At 44.8% G+C, this 17321-nt stretch overlaps 1 protein-coding gene across 1 annotated transcript; it reads right to left on the reverse strand.

The window, feature by feature from the left end:
• Positions 1-36: 36 nt before the first annotated feature.
• LOC127186472 (vomeronasal type-2 receptor 26-like) lies at positions 37-13849 on the reverse strand. Its single transcript, XM_051142826.1, is given in 7 exon segments — positions 37-1013; positions 2439-2562; positions 5490-5699; positions 7680-8477; positions 10996-11287; positions 13640-13797; positions 13799-13849. Coding segments are annotated over 7 exon segments (2610 nt in total).
• Between the last annotated feature and the right edge of the window lie 3472 nt (positions 13850-17321).

The raw sequence follows: 17321 nt of genomic DNA on the forward strand, positions 1-17321 counted from the left end.
GAACCATGCATGAGGTTCTGGTGACAGCACCCAGCACTAAGTCATGAGGCTTTGTGGTGTGGACCTGGGAAGACACCTTCTCTGGAGCATCGCCCCCTTCCTATCTTGCTGTGCCTGATGGCCTTGAACTTGCCAGGCAGGGGTGTTCTTCTCGGGCCTCAGCAAGATGATGTAGCACTTGGGGATGAAGATGCCGCCAAGAAGCCCAGCAGTGGAGGCCAGGATGGAGAAGATCTCTACAGCCACAGTGGACTTGCCCCGGGCACTGTGGTACAGGGGCAGGAAGGCTGTCCAGACACTGCAGAACAGCAGCATGCTGAAGGTGAGGAACTTCGTCTCATTGAAGACATCTGGCAGGGCCCTGGCCAGAAAAGCCACAGAGAAGGTACCCCCTGCCAGGAAACCCAAGTAGCCAAGCACACAGAAGAAGGTGGTGCCAGAACCCTCCTGGCACTGGATGACAATGTGCTGGGGTTCCGACACCATGTCCCTGTGTGGGAATGGTGGGGAGGTGGCCAACCAGACCCCACAAAGAACAACCTGAATTAAGGAAGCAATGAGGACCACTGAGGAGGAAGCACCAGGGCTCAGGCATACCCGGATCCTGCCCCCTGGCCTGGTGACCCTGAAGGCCAGGACCACTGTGACAGTCTTGGCCAGAACAGAGGAGACAGCCACCGTGAACACCACGGCAAAGGTGGTCTGACGGAGGAGGCACGTGGTGACAGTGGGTCGGCCTAGGAACAGCAAGGCACACAGGGCACAGAGGGAAAGAGAGATCAGGAGTAAGTAGCTGAGAGCTCTGTTGTTGGCCTTCACCACAGGTGTGTCCCGGTGCTTCAGGAACACTCCAAGGACCAGGACAGCCATACCACACAGGAAGATTGACACCAGAGCCAGTATGAATCCCAGTGGCTCCTCAAAGGCCAGGAAGATCTCTGTCCTGGGCAGGCAACGGTCTCTGGTGTGGCTTGAGTACTGCTCCTTGGGGCACTGAAGACATCTCTTCATGTCTATGGGAGACAGACACAGAATGGGGGCTTGGAGCTGGGTGTGGCTGCACATCACTTAATCTCATCACTTGAGAGAAAGGGGCAGGTGGAATTCTATCAGTTACAGGTCAGCCTGATCAAAATACTAAGCCACAAGCCAGGCTGAGCTGCATTATATACCATGTCTCATAAACAAACAGCAAACCAAAACAAAGACACACACACACACACACACACACACACACACACACACACACACACACACATAAGGTTTGCCATGAGAGTACACAGAGGAGGGCTCTGACAGTGAAAAAGAGAGGCCTCATACAAAACCAAATTTGATGACAATTTGATTTTGCATTTCCATATTTTCACAGTTTAAGGAGTAAGCTCTGTAGCTCAAACAGCCAGGAATGTTATGTTCTGTTCATATTCAACTCGGGATGCACACTTTTCATACAGAGAAAGAAGGAAGTCACAAATGGACACCCACCAGACAGCACCATTTACAAGAACTTTAAACAGCAACTGAAATTTTTCAGTGTCAGTGAAAGTCAGGGTGCTTTTACGAGTCCAGGAGAAGCTTGTGGAAATATCTAATGTATCTTTTCTTTCTTTCACTCTTTTTTTCTTTTGGTTTTTTTTTTTTTTCATTTTCAAGAAAAGGTTCAAAAGTGTAACCTCAGCTAGACTGAAACTCTTTCTGTAGACCAAGTTGGTTTCACACTCACAGATATAGCATTCCTCTGCATCCTCATGCTTGGACTAATTGCCTGAAATATCACTATCCAATGAGTTAGGTTTCTTCATCAGGGGACAAAGGATGTGCAGTATTTGTGAAGAGACAATTCATTAGGCTGTGCAACTATGGTTCATTCATTTGTCTGTCTCAATAAAGAACTCTCCAGAGAAAAATTATAAGACTAGCTTTCTCAATGGAGTTTCCACATGAAGTCTACAGGAAAGCCAAGACTGTGCAACATCTCAGCAGATGAGTGTGGTTATTAGAATAAGAATGGTCTCCACATATTTGAATGCTTGGCTCCGAGTTGGTGGACTGTCGGGATGGATTGGGAGGTGTAGCCTTGATGGAAGTGATGTGTCCCTGTGGGTAGCCTTTGAGAGTTCAACATTCCCCATCAGGCTCCCTCTCCAGTTTGCTGCCTGCCTGCTGCCTGCTGCCTGTGGAGCACAATGTAAGCTCCTAGTTACAGCTCGGACACCATGCCTAGAGCCGGCCTGCCGCCATCTGTCCTGCCATGAGGTTCATGGACTCATCCTCTGAAACTCTAAGTAAGGCCACAGTTCAATGCTTTTTCTCAAAAGCAGACTTGCTCATGGTGTCCCTTCCCAGCAGGAGAACAGTAACTAACACAATGGAGAAATACACGAGGAGGCTCGCAGCGCCTTGTGGACCCCTCAGATTCCAGCTCCACATGCCCTTACCTCTTTGGTCTGCAAAGTGTCCCTCGGGGCAGGGACTGCAATCAAAACAGCAGTGGGGGGCTCCCGGACGGGAAACTTGGCTAAACCCTGGAAGGCAGCTTTTACTGCAGTTTGAGGTGGGCACCTGGTAACAGTGAACACAGTGTCACCAGTGAATCTCCAGGGATACAGATGCTTGACTCACCCTCACACACAGAACAAAATACTTTCTTCTCATTCTGCTACATGGATGTCTTTCAGGAAACATGTCTCTCCAAGAGATGTCAGATGGAACAGGCATCGTTATATGTGAAATGGGAAGGGCTAACCCTAGCTTACATACCTAAGGGCTTCAAAAACTTACCTAAGCTGTGTGATGTGTTGTCTTTCAAATGTGCCTCCTACATTATCAATTGGAGGTATGGGGGCGAGAGAGATGGCCCAGATACAGAGTACAGGCTGCTTGCTCTTCAAGAGAAGCATGTTTTAATCCCTAGAATCCACATCGTCCCTCACACTGTCACACTGTAATTCCATTCCAGATGATCCACAACCCTCTTCTCACACCACAGGCACACATTACATATAATATATTAATATATATGCATGCAAAACTTCCAAACATGCAAAATAGAAATTGTAAATGATGGAAGCACATGCCTTCCTGTCACGTTGGCCTTCTTCCCTCAGTGACTCAGAAAAGCAGCATATTTCCTTACCTTCTTTTGATCCCTTTTTCTTTCTTTTACATGGACTCCACAGCCTGGACATGCTTCCCTTGTTACTCTGTGTTCTCTTTCTTTCTCTGAAGTCTTTATACAGAATTGTGGCTGCTTGCTGGGCTGCATGTACAACTCATAAGACATGGCTCTCACTCTTCCTCTTCCCTGCTGCCTTTCTCTCTAAAACCATTGAGATTTACCATTTTGCTGCCCTGTTGTTTTTGCTTAAACTATAAAAATAATGTATCATCACACTTCAATATAAGAAAATTGTATGTACTGATCCCCTCAACTCCTCCTCTCGCCTCTCTTGCTTCTTTCTCTCTCTCTGTCTGTCTCTCTGTCTCTGTCTCTCTGTCTCTCTCTCTGTCTCTCTGTCTCTGTCTCTCTGTCTCTCTCTGTCTCTCTCTCTGTCTCTCTCTGTCTCTCTCTCTCTGTCTCTCTCTCTGTCTCTCTCTCTGTCTCTCTCTGTCGCTGTCTCTCTCTCTGTCTCTCTCTGTCTCTCTCTCTCTGTCTCTCTCTGTCTCTCTCTCTCTCTGTCTCTCTGTCTCTCTCTGTCTCTCTCTGTCTCTCTCTCTCTCTCTCTCTCTCTCTCTCTCTCTCTCTCTCTCTCTCTCTCTCTCTCTCTCTCTCTCTCTCTCTCTCTCCCTCTCCATTCCCATCCTGAAACTTGCTCTGTAGAACAGGTTGGCCAAGTACTCAGGGAAATCTTCCTTCCTCTACCTTCACAGTGCTGGGGTTTATAGGATTACACCACCATGCCCCAGCTGACTCGGTTCCTCTTAAAACAGCTCGACCATGTGGCAAGGGTTATGAAGAGGGAAGGGTGTGATGCTGAGATCTCTGCCACAACAGAACAGATGAGAAATCCCTCCCAGTTCAAGCCAATTAAAGGCCTTTCACAAGAACCCTCTGACCACTTAGCATGTGTCCTTTGTTCTTTGAGTAACACATGAAAGGGAAACTCCGATTGTTGAAACACTTAAGCCCAACATTGATTGGAGATGCCACCAGAACAAAGTTAAACAAAGTGGTATCAGATGGGACTCTTCTCGACCAGCATATGACAAGAACCTGAGACATTCTATGCACCAGACAACACACATAGGCATGCCTATCTCAAAACAGCCAATCATTTTGTTAATAATCATCAGGGTTTGAGCATCAAATATTTCTAAAACTCTTGTGTGTTGGACTACTCGTCACCAGATGGTGGTTTGTTGAAAAATGGTTGGGTCTTGATGCATCTAACCTAATCAATGGGTTAATTCCTCACTGGATTCATAACCAGAGGAACTACTGTAGATGTTGGAAGGAAAACTGGGGCCTAATTGGAGGAAGTGGGTTTGGGAATTGTTTGTTGGTAAGCTGTAACTTGCTCACATATCTTATCTATCCACAGCCTCACCTAACACGGTCCTAGACACCATGAGTTGGGCAATCTCTTCCAGCACACATGTCTGCTGCCATGATGTACTGCCTCAACCTCACACACTCAACTCAATGGATCGTTCTCACCTTGAAACTCTAAATCCACAAGTCAATAAAAAACATTTCCTCACTTCACACTGTTCCTCAGGTATTTGTCAAGGTGTGGGGAAATCTAATGAATGAAGTAAACAGTGTCTTCTGATTAAACTTCTATGGGAAGGTGTTTAGCTCAGTGTGTCACTATCTTCCTCTTCAAAGAGCAGGTCCTGAACACAGAAAAGGGAAACACCCTCAAAATATCACCAGGCCCAGCTTCTGATTTACGTCGTGAGTCTGGTATGTGCTTTTCCCCATGTTTCACAAGTGTATATGGTATAAACATGTGTATGTTCCTTACAGCATCTATGTGGAATGATGAGAATGTGTATACAAGTGCATGTGAGGCCAGTGTCACTGCTGGGTTCTTCCTCCTTTGCTCTTCCACTACAAACATTGAAGCAGATGCTCAAAATAAAAACCCAGAATTCCCTGCTATGCTTAGTATTAGTACGTAGCCTGCTTTCGTGTCTCCTAGCATCCACCATCCAAGAATAAAATTACAGGTACCACACTGCCCACTCAGCAGGTACAAGTGTTCTGGAGGACCACTGTCTGGTCCTTGTGCTTGCACAGCAAACACTTTAACCAATGAGCCATCTCTCCAACAGCAGCTCTGATGTATTTATTTTTCTGCTCAGTCAGTATCATTCGGAGAAAGGTCTCTTAGGAGGTAAAGAGCATCATCACTTATGACTGACTGGACAAAGCAAGAGCCATGTCCCCTTCATGCACAAGGAGGGATGAGGAACCCTTGGTGTGGAATTTCCTGTAGAATTTAACACTCTAGGACAAGAGTCAGATCTGCATTCAGGCAACTCACGTGGAGATCCTCCTTCAAATGGACCATCATTTTGTTCCCTGAGGAACCTTGAGGGTCTATCGTGCCTACACTGACCAAACGGAAAACACCCTCAGGGGTCTTCTGTCCTTGGAAAATGTCAAACGTTGTCACCAAATCTCCATTGTCATCAAACATAATCTGACTTCCGTCAGGAGTCTTGAAGTGCACCTTTCTGAGGGCATGAAGCAGCTGGGAAAGAAAAGGAGACACTGTAACTAGGTCTTGTCTATATGGTCTCTGCAGTGATACTGTGCAACTTCCATTAAAATATGGCTTCAGTAGTTATAAGGAAGTTCAAGTAACTGTGATATTTTCAGAAATAAAAAAAAATTCTAGGTTTGATTTAATAAGACTTCATAAATCTTATCATGAAAATTTTACATACAATATACTGTGTTACTCTGTGTGTGTGTGTGTGTGTGTGTGTGTGTGTGTGTGTGTGTGTGTGTGTGTACTTCTTGCCCACATTGCAAAGCTCAGAGAACAACTCTCAGGAATATTTTTCTCTGATCCTGCCTCTAGGGACACAGGAATTGAACTTAAGCTTGGGGACAAGTGCCTTCACCCACTGAACAATCTCACCACCCTTAAAATTAAACCCAAAATCATCTCAACATGGTGCTGGCTCTAGGGTCTCATTTGGCTGTGCACTATTCTCCATAACCTTCCATCCCACCACACTCTTTAGATGACAAACACTTTTAAGACTTCCACAGACTGGACCCAGCACACCTAGGCCTGCCAATCACTCAGACCACTCTGTCACACAGCTTCAATCACACCCATGTGACTCTTCTTATTTGTCTCCATTCTATGGTGATCATAAACGCTGTGCTTGACATCAACAATGCTGTCTTCCCATGGAGAGGATTCTTGTCCTCTTCTCCCGAACTCTGGTATTTCCTTTCACACACTCCTCACTCTTTCATCTACTTTATATCTTCATCATAGGCCACAAACAGACATCACCACCACCCTCACAGGTGCTTATCTTTAGACAGGTTCTTGCTTTGTACTATAAGTTGACCTTGAACTTGGATTCTGTGAAGCCAACCTCCTATGTGCTAAGGTGACAAACATGAGTCACCAAGCCCAGCCTACTATAAAACGTAATCTGGCAAACTCAGCCAAAATGCCAAGAACTATAACTGGTCAATCAGTTCAAACCATATGCATCTTCACCAGGCACACAGTACAGACTCAGAGAAGCTGAATGATGGTTATGAAAGCGTATCCCACTCTTAGCCACCACCCTCACTTTATCTCAATAATGAGCAATGTGATTCCAAGAGGCTTCTGGGTCTGCTTCCTGGAGTTCATTGGTGAAGATTGAAGATAGATGTAGATTGATGAATAGATAGATAGATAGATAGATAGATAGATAGACAGATAGACAAATAGAGCAAAATTACCAAAATGTATTACATAGATATGTGAAGTCATCAACTAAGGTTTTAAAATATAAAAATAACTACAGACTAGAATATTGGCTCATTGAGTAAAGACCATGCCATACAAGCTTGAGGTTAGCATTTCAAATATCTAGAAACCACCTAAATGTCAGGTCTATGAGGAAGACTTTGGTAATTACATCCTAATCACATGGAGACAGAAGATGACCAGAGCAAGCTGACTAGGAAGATTAGTCACATAAACAAGTTCTATGGTTAGAGTGAGAGGCCGTGCCCCAAAAATAAGGTAGAAGAGTGATTGCAAGGTAATTTTTCACATCATCCTCAGACCTTAGACATGTGTGTACACCCAACCCATCTGGGCCAGGATGACTACACACATGTGTCCACACTCATGCACCAAAATGTCTCCTTGAAATTTGAATTTGCAGCATGTGTATAATAATAATTATCCTCTATTTATGAAAGCTCAAATTGGGGACATTAAAAAATATTTGTTGTTCCCTGAAAGATTAATTTTACAAACAACCTGAATTTGCTATGTCAACCAACACGACAGGAAATAGACTCATCTGAGATCATAGGCAAGCATGGACCACATGTCCAATGCTGCTTCTCAGATACATCTCAGTAACAAGGATGAGATGGCACGGCTGTAGTATACAGTCGGCTACAGCACTGTAGCTTAGTAAAAACACACATCTTGTGTCTTGGCTATCACTGAATCATCCACACATCTGCTCATGTCTTCTCTCACCTGCCAGGGATGGAAGTCCTGGGAGTCTGTACATTTCCCGTTCTGATGCCCGCAGGATAACAAATCATGCAGGACATGGGCAATGCTGTAGACAGCTGTGTAGGCAGCATCAATTTTACTCACTTCTTGGAAAGGGTACTGCTTGTGTTTCAGACTCTCATTCCCGGAGCAGAAATGAACTCCCTCTGTCACTGTGCTGTTCTGCTGAGGCCATAAACAATCAAAGGTGAACTCCCAGAACTTCTTTATAAACATGTCTTCAGGGGTCTGGCTAGGGCGCAGCTGAGCAAGGAACTCAGGGAAGCCAATTGCCCTGCTGCTGTGATACAGAAGGCCAAATGTGCCATGCAAGACACGGGAAACACCTGGAATGGTCAGAGCGAGAGCCATATGCAGAGTGCCCTTGCTGACCCACACCTGGCCTGAGACATTTACACCCAATAAGCCGTACAGGATGAACTCAAAATTCGAGTTGCTTAAGAAAACCAGAACAACCTTGGCGGTGCATTTCTGCATCTTCTGGACAGTCTCGTCAATCTTCCCCGAGGACCGGTCAGAAGGGACATAGAGGTGGAACTCAATGCACACACCAGCTGGGCTCAGCACTTCAGTGGCCAGAGAGCTGGCCTGCTGCCCAAACTCATCATCATTGGCCAGAACGATCACCCAAGACCACTGGAAATGAATTATCAGCTGGGTAACTGCACGGGAGGATATAAGGTCACTAGTCAGCGTCCTAAGGAAGGATGGGAACTGGATCTTGTCACTCAGGCTGGGCAGTGAAGATGAGTAACTGATCTGTCAAGGAAGAGCCAGGGAACATGACAGTAGGTGACAGCCAGCACTAAGTGAAATCTAATGGTCTAATTGGATTATAGGAAGGAGGGAGGGAATGGTAGGCCAGCCAATCAGAAACCTTCTAGTTCTACTAGGGGATCCATATTTGATTCCCAACACCAACATCATGTGATGGGAATCAGATAAATGCCTCTAGCTTCAAGTCCAGGAAGGCCTCTTCTGACTTCCTCCCACACCTGTGGCACAGGCTCACAAAGACATACACACATATATAAATGTATATTAAAATCTAAAGGTAATTTTGATAAAAGACTTGATATCACATTTTGAGAAGTCTGCTGGATCTGCCAAGCATCTGTACACCCCCTCACTAGTGATCATCCCAGACAGTCCTGTGGCATAGATTTCCCTATTCCCTTCTCAGGTCCTGCCCAGCGCCCTGCCCCTCATATTTCTTCCTGCACTGCAGCTAGGCTTAGTCTGACTCTTGTTTTGCACAGCGATGTGAGGTTGTGCTTTAGATATTTCATGTGTAAGTGTGGACACGGGTGTGTCTGTCTTTCTGTCCATCCATCTGTCCGACTGTGATGATGCACATGTAGAGGAAAGAGGATAAATTGAGAGGGCTGGTTTTCTTCCATCATTTCGGTTCCAGAAGCCCAAACTGAACTCATCAAGCTTGGTATGAAGAATCTTTACATAAGAAACCATCTTGCTGTCCTTAGTTAGAACCAATAAGCTATGGGCTCTTATCAAACCACAATTGTGTGATTTCCCTTGTCTGAGAGAAATGGGAGTCGGATTTCTCAATTTGTCCAGGAATAGATGGTATCATCCTCTCAGGGAAAAAAAGTGAGTTTTTAAAGATGTGAAAAGTGGGGTCCTATGTCTGTGAGAGTTTGTTGTTGCTGTTGACATTATTTTGGATTTAGCAACACAGGATGTGGCTACTCTGCCTCAGGGCATTAGTACAAAACTTCTCCAGACACCACAAGGTATTGCAGGTTATTCTGTCTTTACACAAAGGCCTAGCATCTACTTCATTCATAGGGAGGGATACAGCTGACTGTCTCATACAGGTGGTCCTACCAGAAGGGGCAATAAAATAGAAGATATTCAGTTATGTTTGGATTGTAGACAAACAATGATATGTTAAGTATAAGTTTGTCCCATGAAACACACATGACTAATTGAAAACAAATTATATTTTAATAGATTTATTGGGACAAACTTAGACTAAAAATGACTGTTTCTCTTTGACTCAAATTTTTGTTATTTTCCATGTATAAGTGTTTTGCCTGCATGTATGACTGTGCACTACATTTATGTCGGCTGCCCTTGGAGGACAAAAGAGGAAGTCCCATTGATGAAAATGTTGTTTAAGATGATGGTGAGACTCCCCATGTGTGGTGGGAATCCATCTTCTGTCCTCTGCAAGAAGCAGCCAGTTCTCTTTACCTCTGAGTCATCTTTCCACACCCTGGAATTCAAATTTAACTAAGGCTTCCCTTGCAGCCCTACAAGATGAAAAAGAAAAATTCGTGACATAGTTTATAAACATCAAGTTTTTGTTCTGGGCATGATAGTGCACAGCACTCAGGAATCTGAGGATAAAGGATCAAGAGTTCTAGGGCAGCCTGGGTTACATGGAGAAACCCTGCTTCAATACACACACACACACACACACACACACACACACACACACACACACACACACTTTTAAAACAAAAATGAAGATTGGCTTTGGCTGTGTCATCATGTACAGAGTAGAAATATGGATTTTCTACTGCTTTAAATATACCTAAATGTGAGAAGAAAGAGAGACGCCTCAAGGCTAAAAGCACTTGCACCAAAACCATGAGTATAGGAGCTCAGATCCACGTACATATGTAACAATTTGGTGACCCCTTTAAACCTATCACCTCAGCTCCATGAAGACTGCATACAGCAAACTCATATGTGTGTATATTTCTTTGTGACTTTGTGCCACAGCTGTGGGAGGAGGCCAGAAGAGGCTTTCCTGGACCTGAAGCTAGACATATTTGTGTGATTCCCTACTGCATAGCAAAACTCATGGGCCAAGACAGTGGATATTTGCTACTATTTTAGAGATCCTGAGTTCAATTTGCAGCACACACATAGCAAATAAAACACATCAGTAACTGCAGCTCCAATATCTTTTTCTGATTTCAATAGATACTTCGTAAAAACGTGTGTGTGTGTGTGTCTGTGTGTGTGTGTACACAAAAGATTCATATATAAGATAAAAATAAGTAAATTTTTAGAAATATAGATTTGAATTTTATATTATCCTGTTTCCTTGTCAATGCAGGGGGACTATAGTTCTCTCTAAACTATGCAGACATGAAGAAGAGAACCAGGTTGGAAATGGAGAACATTTCAGGGAACCTGACACCACAGTGAAGCTCCTCACTACTGTGACCATCACCATCAATTTCACATCATCATTAAGGGATGGCACTGCACTCATGAAGGAATAAGGCTATGAGCAACTCACCTGAGGAAACTTGTACAGTCCCAGAAGTCTGGCCATGGACACAGACAGTGATGACCGTGTGTCCCCAACCAAAGCAGCCTGAGGAGAGCCATGCTGGCACCTGTAGTTGGGGATGGGCTCCTCCTGCCCTGTGAGAAAGCCCATCGTCTCATGGAGGGCTCCATGCACTGAGTCCCCAGAGTTTCGAATGGAGAAGCCCAGGGTCACATTGGGCAACAAGTGAGCACTCCTATTAATCTCCTCAATGGCAAACACGAAACTCTGGGCCACCCTGTAGCCCCAGTTGGAGACACTGAGGGAAAGAGAAGACCACATTTATCACTCATTATGGGGTAAATGCAACAAGAATAAACATTGTGACTCAAGTATAAACACACTTCTCCATAGATACTTGTGTAGAGATGTACATAGGAGCAGAGAGCAGAAGAGTCCAAGGGAATCCACAGGGGATGTGCAGAAGGTAATCAAAGGGAATAGTTTCTAGACAGCAGCAATATTTGGAGATCTAGTGCATAAGCTGGTTTGATGGCACACATGTTTATTGTCAGCTGTCAAGAGACAGAGGCTCTGTGAGTCAGAGACCAGAGCATCGTCTACATAGCTAGTTCCAGGCAGCCAGAGCTACACAGGAGACCTTGTCTCAAGGAAAGAAGGAAAATAATCGATTGAAAAGGTTGGTTGGATACAAATATTTGTACCTAACATTGATTTCAGAAGGTCCAGAAGATAGAGGGAAGGAATTTGAAATATGGTCTTCAGATATGACTGAGACACTGCAACATGATCTCACAGCAGCTCAGCTGCCTGCACTGGGACTGCACAAGCCTAAGCCTTCAACAGCCAATCATGAGTGGGGCAATTCCACGTGGGACACTGCTCCTCCCTGCTGAACTTTGGCAACTGATGTATTTGGCGGGTGGAAAGGCTGTCATTTTCTCTCTATGCACTCACATATTGAACTGACCAAGCTCCCATGGACAGGTCCAAACTAGAAGTCACACATATGACCCTCATTTATATCAATGGGTACAAAACCAAGAGGCATCAATTTCAGAAATCAACCTGCAGAGAGGAATGGGAAATGAAACGTATGGAAGGAAAATAACAGAGGTAGGAGAATGAGAATAAATTAAATGCACTATATGAACATATAAAATTCTCCAAGAGCAAATCTAATAAATTGTAAGGCATATGCGTACAGGCAACACCAAGACTGTGCAACACATCACATTGAGACATTTTTCATATATATATTGGCACATTTGTGCAGCAGCACAATAATTAAAGAAAGGCAATGAATGTGAAAGGGGTGCGTATGGGATGCATACAGCGGAGTAAAGACATATACATGTTATAGTGGGACAAGACTTCTCTCTGTATTGCTACCTAGCCTGGAATGCACAGATATCACCTGCCTCCCTGGGACTCAAGGCACATACAAGGCACATGCCACCATACCCAACTGAAGTTGTATGCTTCAATTAAATGTTAAATGTGTTAATGCTGAGAGTACATTTGACTTTAGATGAGGAAAAGATTCCACATCAGCTAATCTAACCTCCAACTCACTAGAGAGCTGAGAATGACCTTGAGCTTCTTTTACGTGTGTATGGACATGCACGCATATGTCAGCCAGATGTTGACCTCTGGTATCTTCGTCGAATATGCTTAGTGTGGGATGAGTATGTGTGCGTGTGTCTGTGTGCTTGTGGGAGGTATGTCTGTGTCTCTGTGTGTGTGTGTGTGTGTGTGTGCACATGTGTGTCTGTGTCAGTGTGTTTCTGTGTATGTCTGTGTGTGGGGATGTGTGCCTGTGTGTCTGTGTCGAGCTGTGTGTCTGTGTGTGTCTATGTGTGTGTGTTTCTATGTATGTCTGTGTCTGTGTGTGTCTCTCTGTGTCTGTGTCTGTGTGTCTTTTGTCTATGTTGTGCATGGGTGTATTTCCTTATGGTGGGGAAAGGCCATGCTCAGCCACAGCAACAATTTAAAAAAGGAAGGATATTAAGACTTTAAAAATAATAATACAAATCATAAGGCTGAGTTGGGAACTACTCTGTGGAACAGTAGTTAAAAATCTGGGACAAGAATGAGCAAAGGAAGCTTTTAGCTGTGGCTCATTTCATGGACTATGAGCCTCATAAGCCAACTGTGGAAGTACATGGCTATAGTCACAGGACCTAGAAGGTGGAGGAAGGAAGATCAGAACTTCCAGGTCAGCACCTATTACCTAGAAACCTGAGGCAACATGAAACTCATAACAAATAAGAGCAAAAGAAATACCCTAGAGAAGAACCATGGGGCCTGAGGACTGACGAACAACGTACTAATTACACATTTAGGCATTCAGCACACACACCTGCCTAGACGTCCTTTTGAGTAGCAAGCACACACAAAAACTCAAGAATCCACTGAGCTGAGGAGCACACACACTACAGCCAGTGCAGGAGAAGCCTATTGTACAAATAAGCAAGATAGAGGGAGAGAGACAGTGTAAAAGGAGAGCTACAGAGCTACTACCTTTCTAACAGAGAATGGGGGTGGCCATCCAGCTGGGATTCTGAGAATCAGTCCTTCTCCAAGGCTTCACACAACTTTTAAAGCTGCTTCTGCTTTCAGAGATTCCTGCCCCACAACAAGGACTTACCTTGAAGCCTGCAGCGTGGCCGGTGGGGCACTGAAATCACACATAGTACCATTAGAGAAGTGAAAGATGGAGAAACTGCCCCCCACCATGACATCTCCGGGACGGTCAAAGTGAGGGATCTGCCTTGGCAACAGCCAGGCTCTCGGTCCAGGAAGGGCAAGACCCAGAGACACAGACAAAGAGAATAGAAAGGAGGGCACGCAGCCACATGCCTGCTGAAAGCCACACTGCCAAGGGGCAGGACAGCCCCATATGGGGCAGTGGCAAGCAGTGAACTGGGCTTTTATGTGGGATATAGCCATTGATCGAGTCCCTGAGATTAAGGCCACACTGGGAAATCTAGGTCCACAGGCTGTGTAGAGAAGGTGGGTGAACTGGGTGGCCACAAAACCCCAGAGCCATTAAGTTTTATCCCTTCTCCTGAGGGTTCTTAGCCTGTCTGCATCCAGGGATACAGATCTTGCCATCACCTGCGACTATGGAAGAGCGACAATGGGCAACGGCTGTCTCCTAAGGGGCCTGCAAGGGAAGGAGCAGCTGTGCCCAGGGTGCTCAAGGCACTGATCTGTAGAGTGGCCCCAGGTGGGGACAGGGAGCAACATGTCCAGTAGCTGAAAGTAAAATATTTTTAGCATGTAGGTCAATCACTACAGCCCTGCACTGTCCTGCCCACGTTCTTGCATAGTTTGATCCACCAGCCCATGTTCTTAGCGGTCGTTGCAGTTCCTTAGAAAAGATTCTGAAATGTTTTATGATGGAGTTTTGGACATACAAAAACCAAACTGCAGAAAACAACCAATGCCCCTGTCATCCTGGAGTCATGCCCTATTCTTCCAGGCTACTGAGATTTTTATCTGTATTGGAGAACAAATGCCAAGCCTGGCAGGATGGCTCTCCAGGTAGATTCATCTGATACACAAGCTTGACGACCTGTGTTTGATATCATGAACACATACAAGCACAGAGGAAGAGAAAAAACTCCACAAAGTTGTTCCCTGACTCCACATAGAAGCTATTGCATCCAACACACACACACACACACACACACACACAGTTCATACATACACAGTAGAGTAATTTTATATAGAAGGCAAATTCCAGACTTTGTTATTCCAAATGATAAGTATAATTTCATAACATAATCCCGCTATGCCAAAGACCCCACTCAATCCTCACGTCATGACTTGAGACGAGAACTGACTTCTGGAACCTTCCCTCTGACCTCCAAAATATGTGCTGTGCATGTCCATGTCCAAAGACACAGACACAGACACGGAGGGAACACACACAAACACACCAATGTATGAATCAATAAACATAAAACTGCAGGGATATAGAATACGTCAGTAATAATTCCAGCTCACTCGTATACCACACTACACTTATTTAGAATTCACTTTCAATAGTTTGGCCTTTTCTCAGATAGAAGAATATTAGGAACGTTATGTAATACATTGACAATTCATTTCATACTAGTTTTATTGAGCAATAATTCACATAGTGTACAATTCATCCATGTCCACTATACAATTTTCCATATGTGGGAGCACACTTAGATCCCAGCACTCAGGAGGCAGAAACAGGTGGAGTGCTCCAAGTAGGAAGCCAGCTAGACTGCCCCAAATAATGAATAAAAAAAGATGACAATCTAGTATATTTGTTTTCTTTTATAACTAGTAATGAATACTTTTTAACTCTTAGATACCTGTGGGAAGTGGTTTAAGAATATGAGTGCATGTGCACACAGAGGCCAGAGGTGGTGGTTTCCATGGAGTTAGAATTACAGATGGCTGTGAGCGCCTGACATGTGTTCAGGCAACCAAACGGAGGTCCTCTGGAAGAGCTGTAAGTATTCTTTAACATACAGCCATCTCTCTAGTCCCACCTAGCATTTTAGAACTTCTCACACCAGAAAGAAGGACTGCACCAATTACACTTCACTTCTCACCTCTAATCTCTCCCCGACAAATTCAGGAAATTAGCAGTCTAATATATTTCTCTATGGGTTCACTTCTTGAGGGTATTGCATAAAATGGAATATAAGATATATGATTTTCTTTGTCTGGATTCTACAACTCAGTATAAAATTCTCAAGGCATAGTCATACCTGACACAGTATTCTAATTATTCTTACATTTTTTTCATATTGATGAATGATATATTAGCAATTCCCTAAGCCATACCAAAGATTCATCAACTGCATAACATAAAAAGTATTTCAACTTCCAGTATATAAATAATGCTTCTACAAAGATTTATTTACAGTCTTTAACAGACATGGTTTATTTTTCTTGGAAATAAGTTAAGACTGAGATTGCTAAGTCATATGGTAAGTCTGTGAAGGAACTCTCAGTGAAAGGTTCAATCCCCAGTTCTGCTCCTATCAAACAAAAAAGACAGATCGGTAATATGCGAGAGACAGTCCTGGCATCCTTATTAGGTGACCTACATTGATACTGAGCTATGTATTGCCTACACCTAGGCATGGTACTTAGGTCCTTTCCATGCCTGGTCCTTGGTTGGTGCATCAGTCACCCTGCATGGCATGGCCGAGATTTGTTGGCTCTGTTGGTGTGTTGTGAAACTCCTTTCCTATTTGGGTCCTTCTTTTCCCACTTCCAATAACTTTTAGCATATGTGGGTCCTTCCATACCCACTTCCAAAACTTTTAGCATATATGGGGCCTTCTATACCCACTTCCAATAATGATCAGCAGTATATATGGAGAAAACAGTCAATGACTATCTATATGTCCATTCTAAATACAGCAGTCATTAGTGTTTTGTTCTCAGTATCTCACGTTCATCTTGAGCTGTCCTTTAAATAACTTTAAATCCACAGAGAAGCAGTAAGCCAAGACCATGCAGGAAGTCCTGGTGACTGTGCCAGGCACTAAGTCATGAGGCCTTGTGGTGTGGACCCGAGAAGACACCTTCTCTGGAGCACCGCCCCTTTCCTATCTTGCTGGGCCTGGCGGCCTTGAACTTGCCAGGCAGGGGTGTTCTTCTCGGGCCTCAGAAAGATGATGTAGCACTTGGGGATGAAGATGCCACCCAGAAGCCCAGCAGTGGAGGCCAGGATGGAGAAGATCTCTACAGCCACAGTGGACTTGCCTCGGGCACTGTGGTACAGGGGCAGGAAGGCTGTCCAGACACTGCAGAACAGCAGCATGCTGAAGGTGAGGAACTTCGTCTCGTTGAAGACATCTGGCAGGGCCCTGGCCAGAAAAGCCACAGAGAAGGTACCCCCTGCCAGGAAGCCCAAGTAGCCAAGCACACAGAAGAAGGTGGTATCAGAACCTTCCTGGCACTGGATGACAATGTGTTGGGGTTCCGAGACCATGTCCCTGTGTGGGAATGGTGGGGAGGTGGCCAACCAGACCCCACAAAGAACAACCTGAATTAAGGAAGCAGTGAGGACCACTGAGGAGGAAGCACCAGGGCTCAGGCATACCCGGATCCTGCCCCCTGGCCTGGTGACCCTGAAGGCCAGGACCACTGTGACAGTCTTGGCCAGAACAGAAGAGATAGCCACTGTGAACACCACGGCAAAGGTGGTCTGACGGAGGAGGCACTGTGGTGACAGTGGGTCGGCCTAGGAACAGCAAGGCACACAGGGCACAGAGGGAAAGAGAGATCAGGAGTAAGTAGCTGAGAGCTCTGTTGTTGGCCCTCACACAGGT

Source organism: Acomys russatus, unplaced genomic scaffold, assembly GCF_903995435.1.
Source record: "Acomys russatus unplaced genomic scaffold, mAcoRus1.1, whole genome shotgun sequence".
NCBI lineage: Eukaryota > Metazoa > Chordata > Mammalia > Rodentia > Muridae > Acomys > Acomys russatus.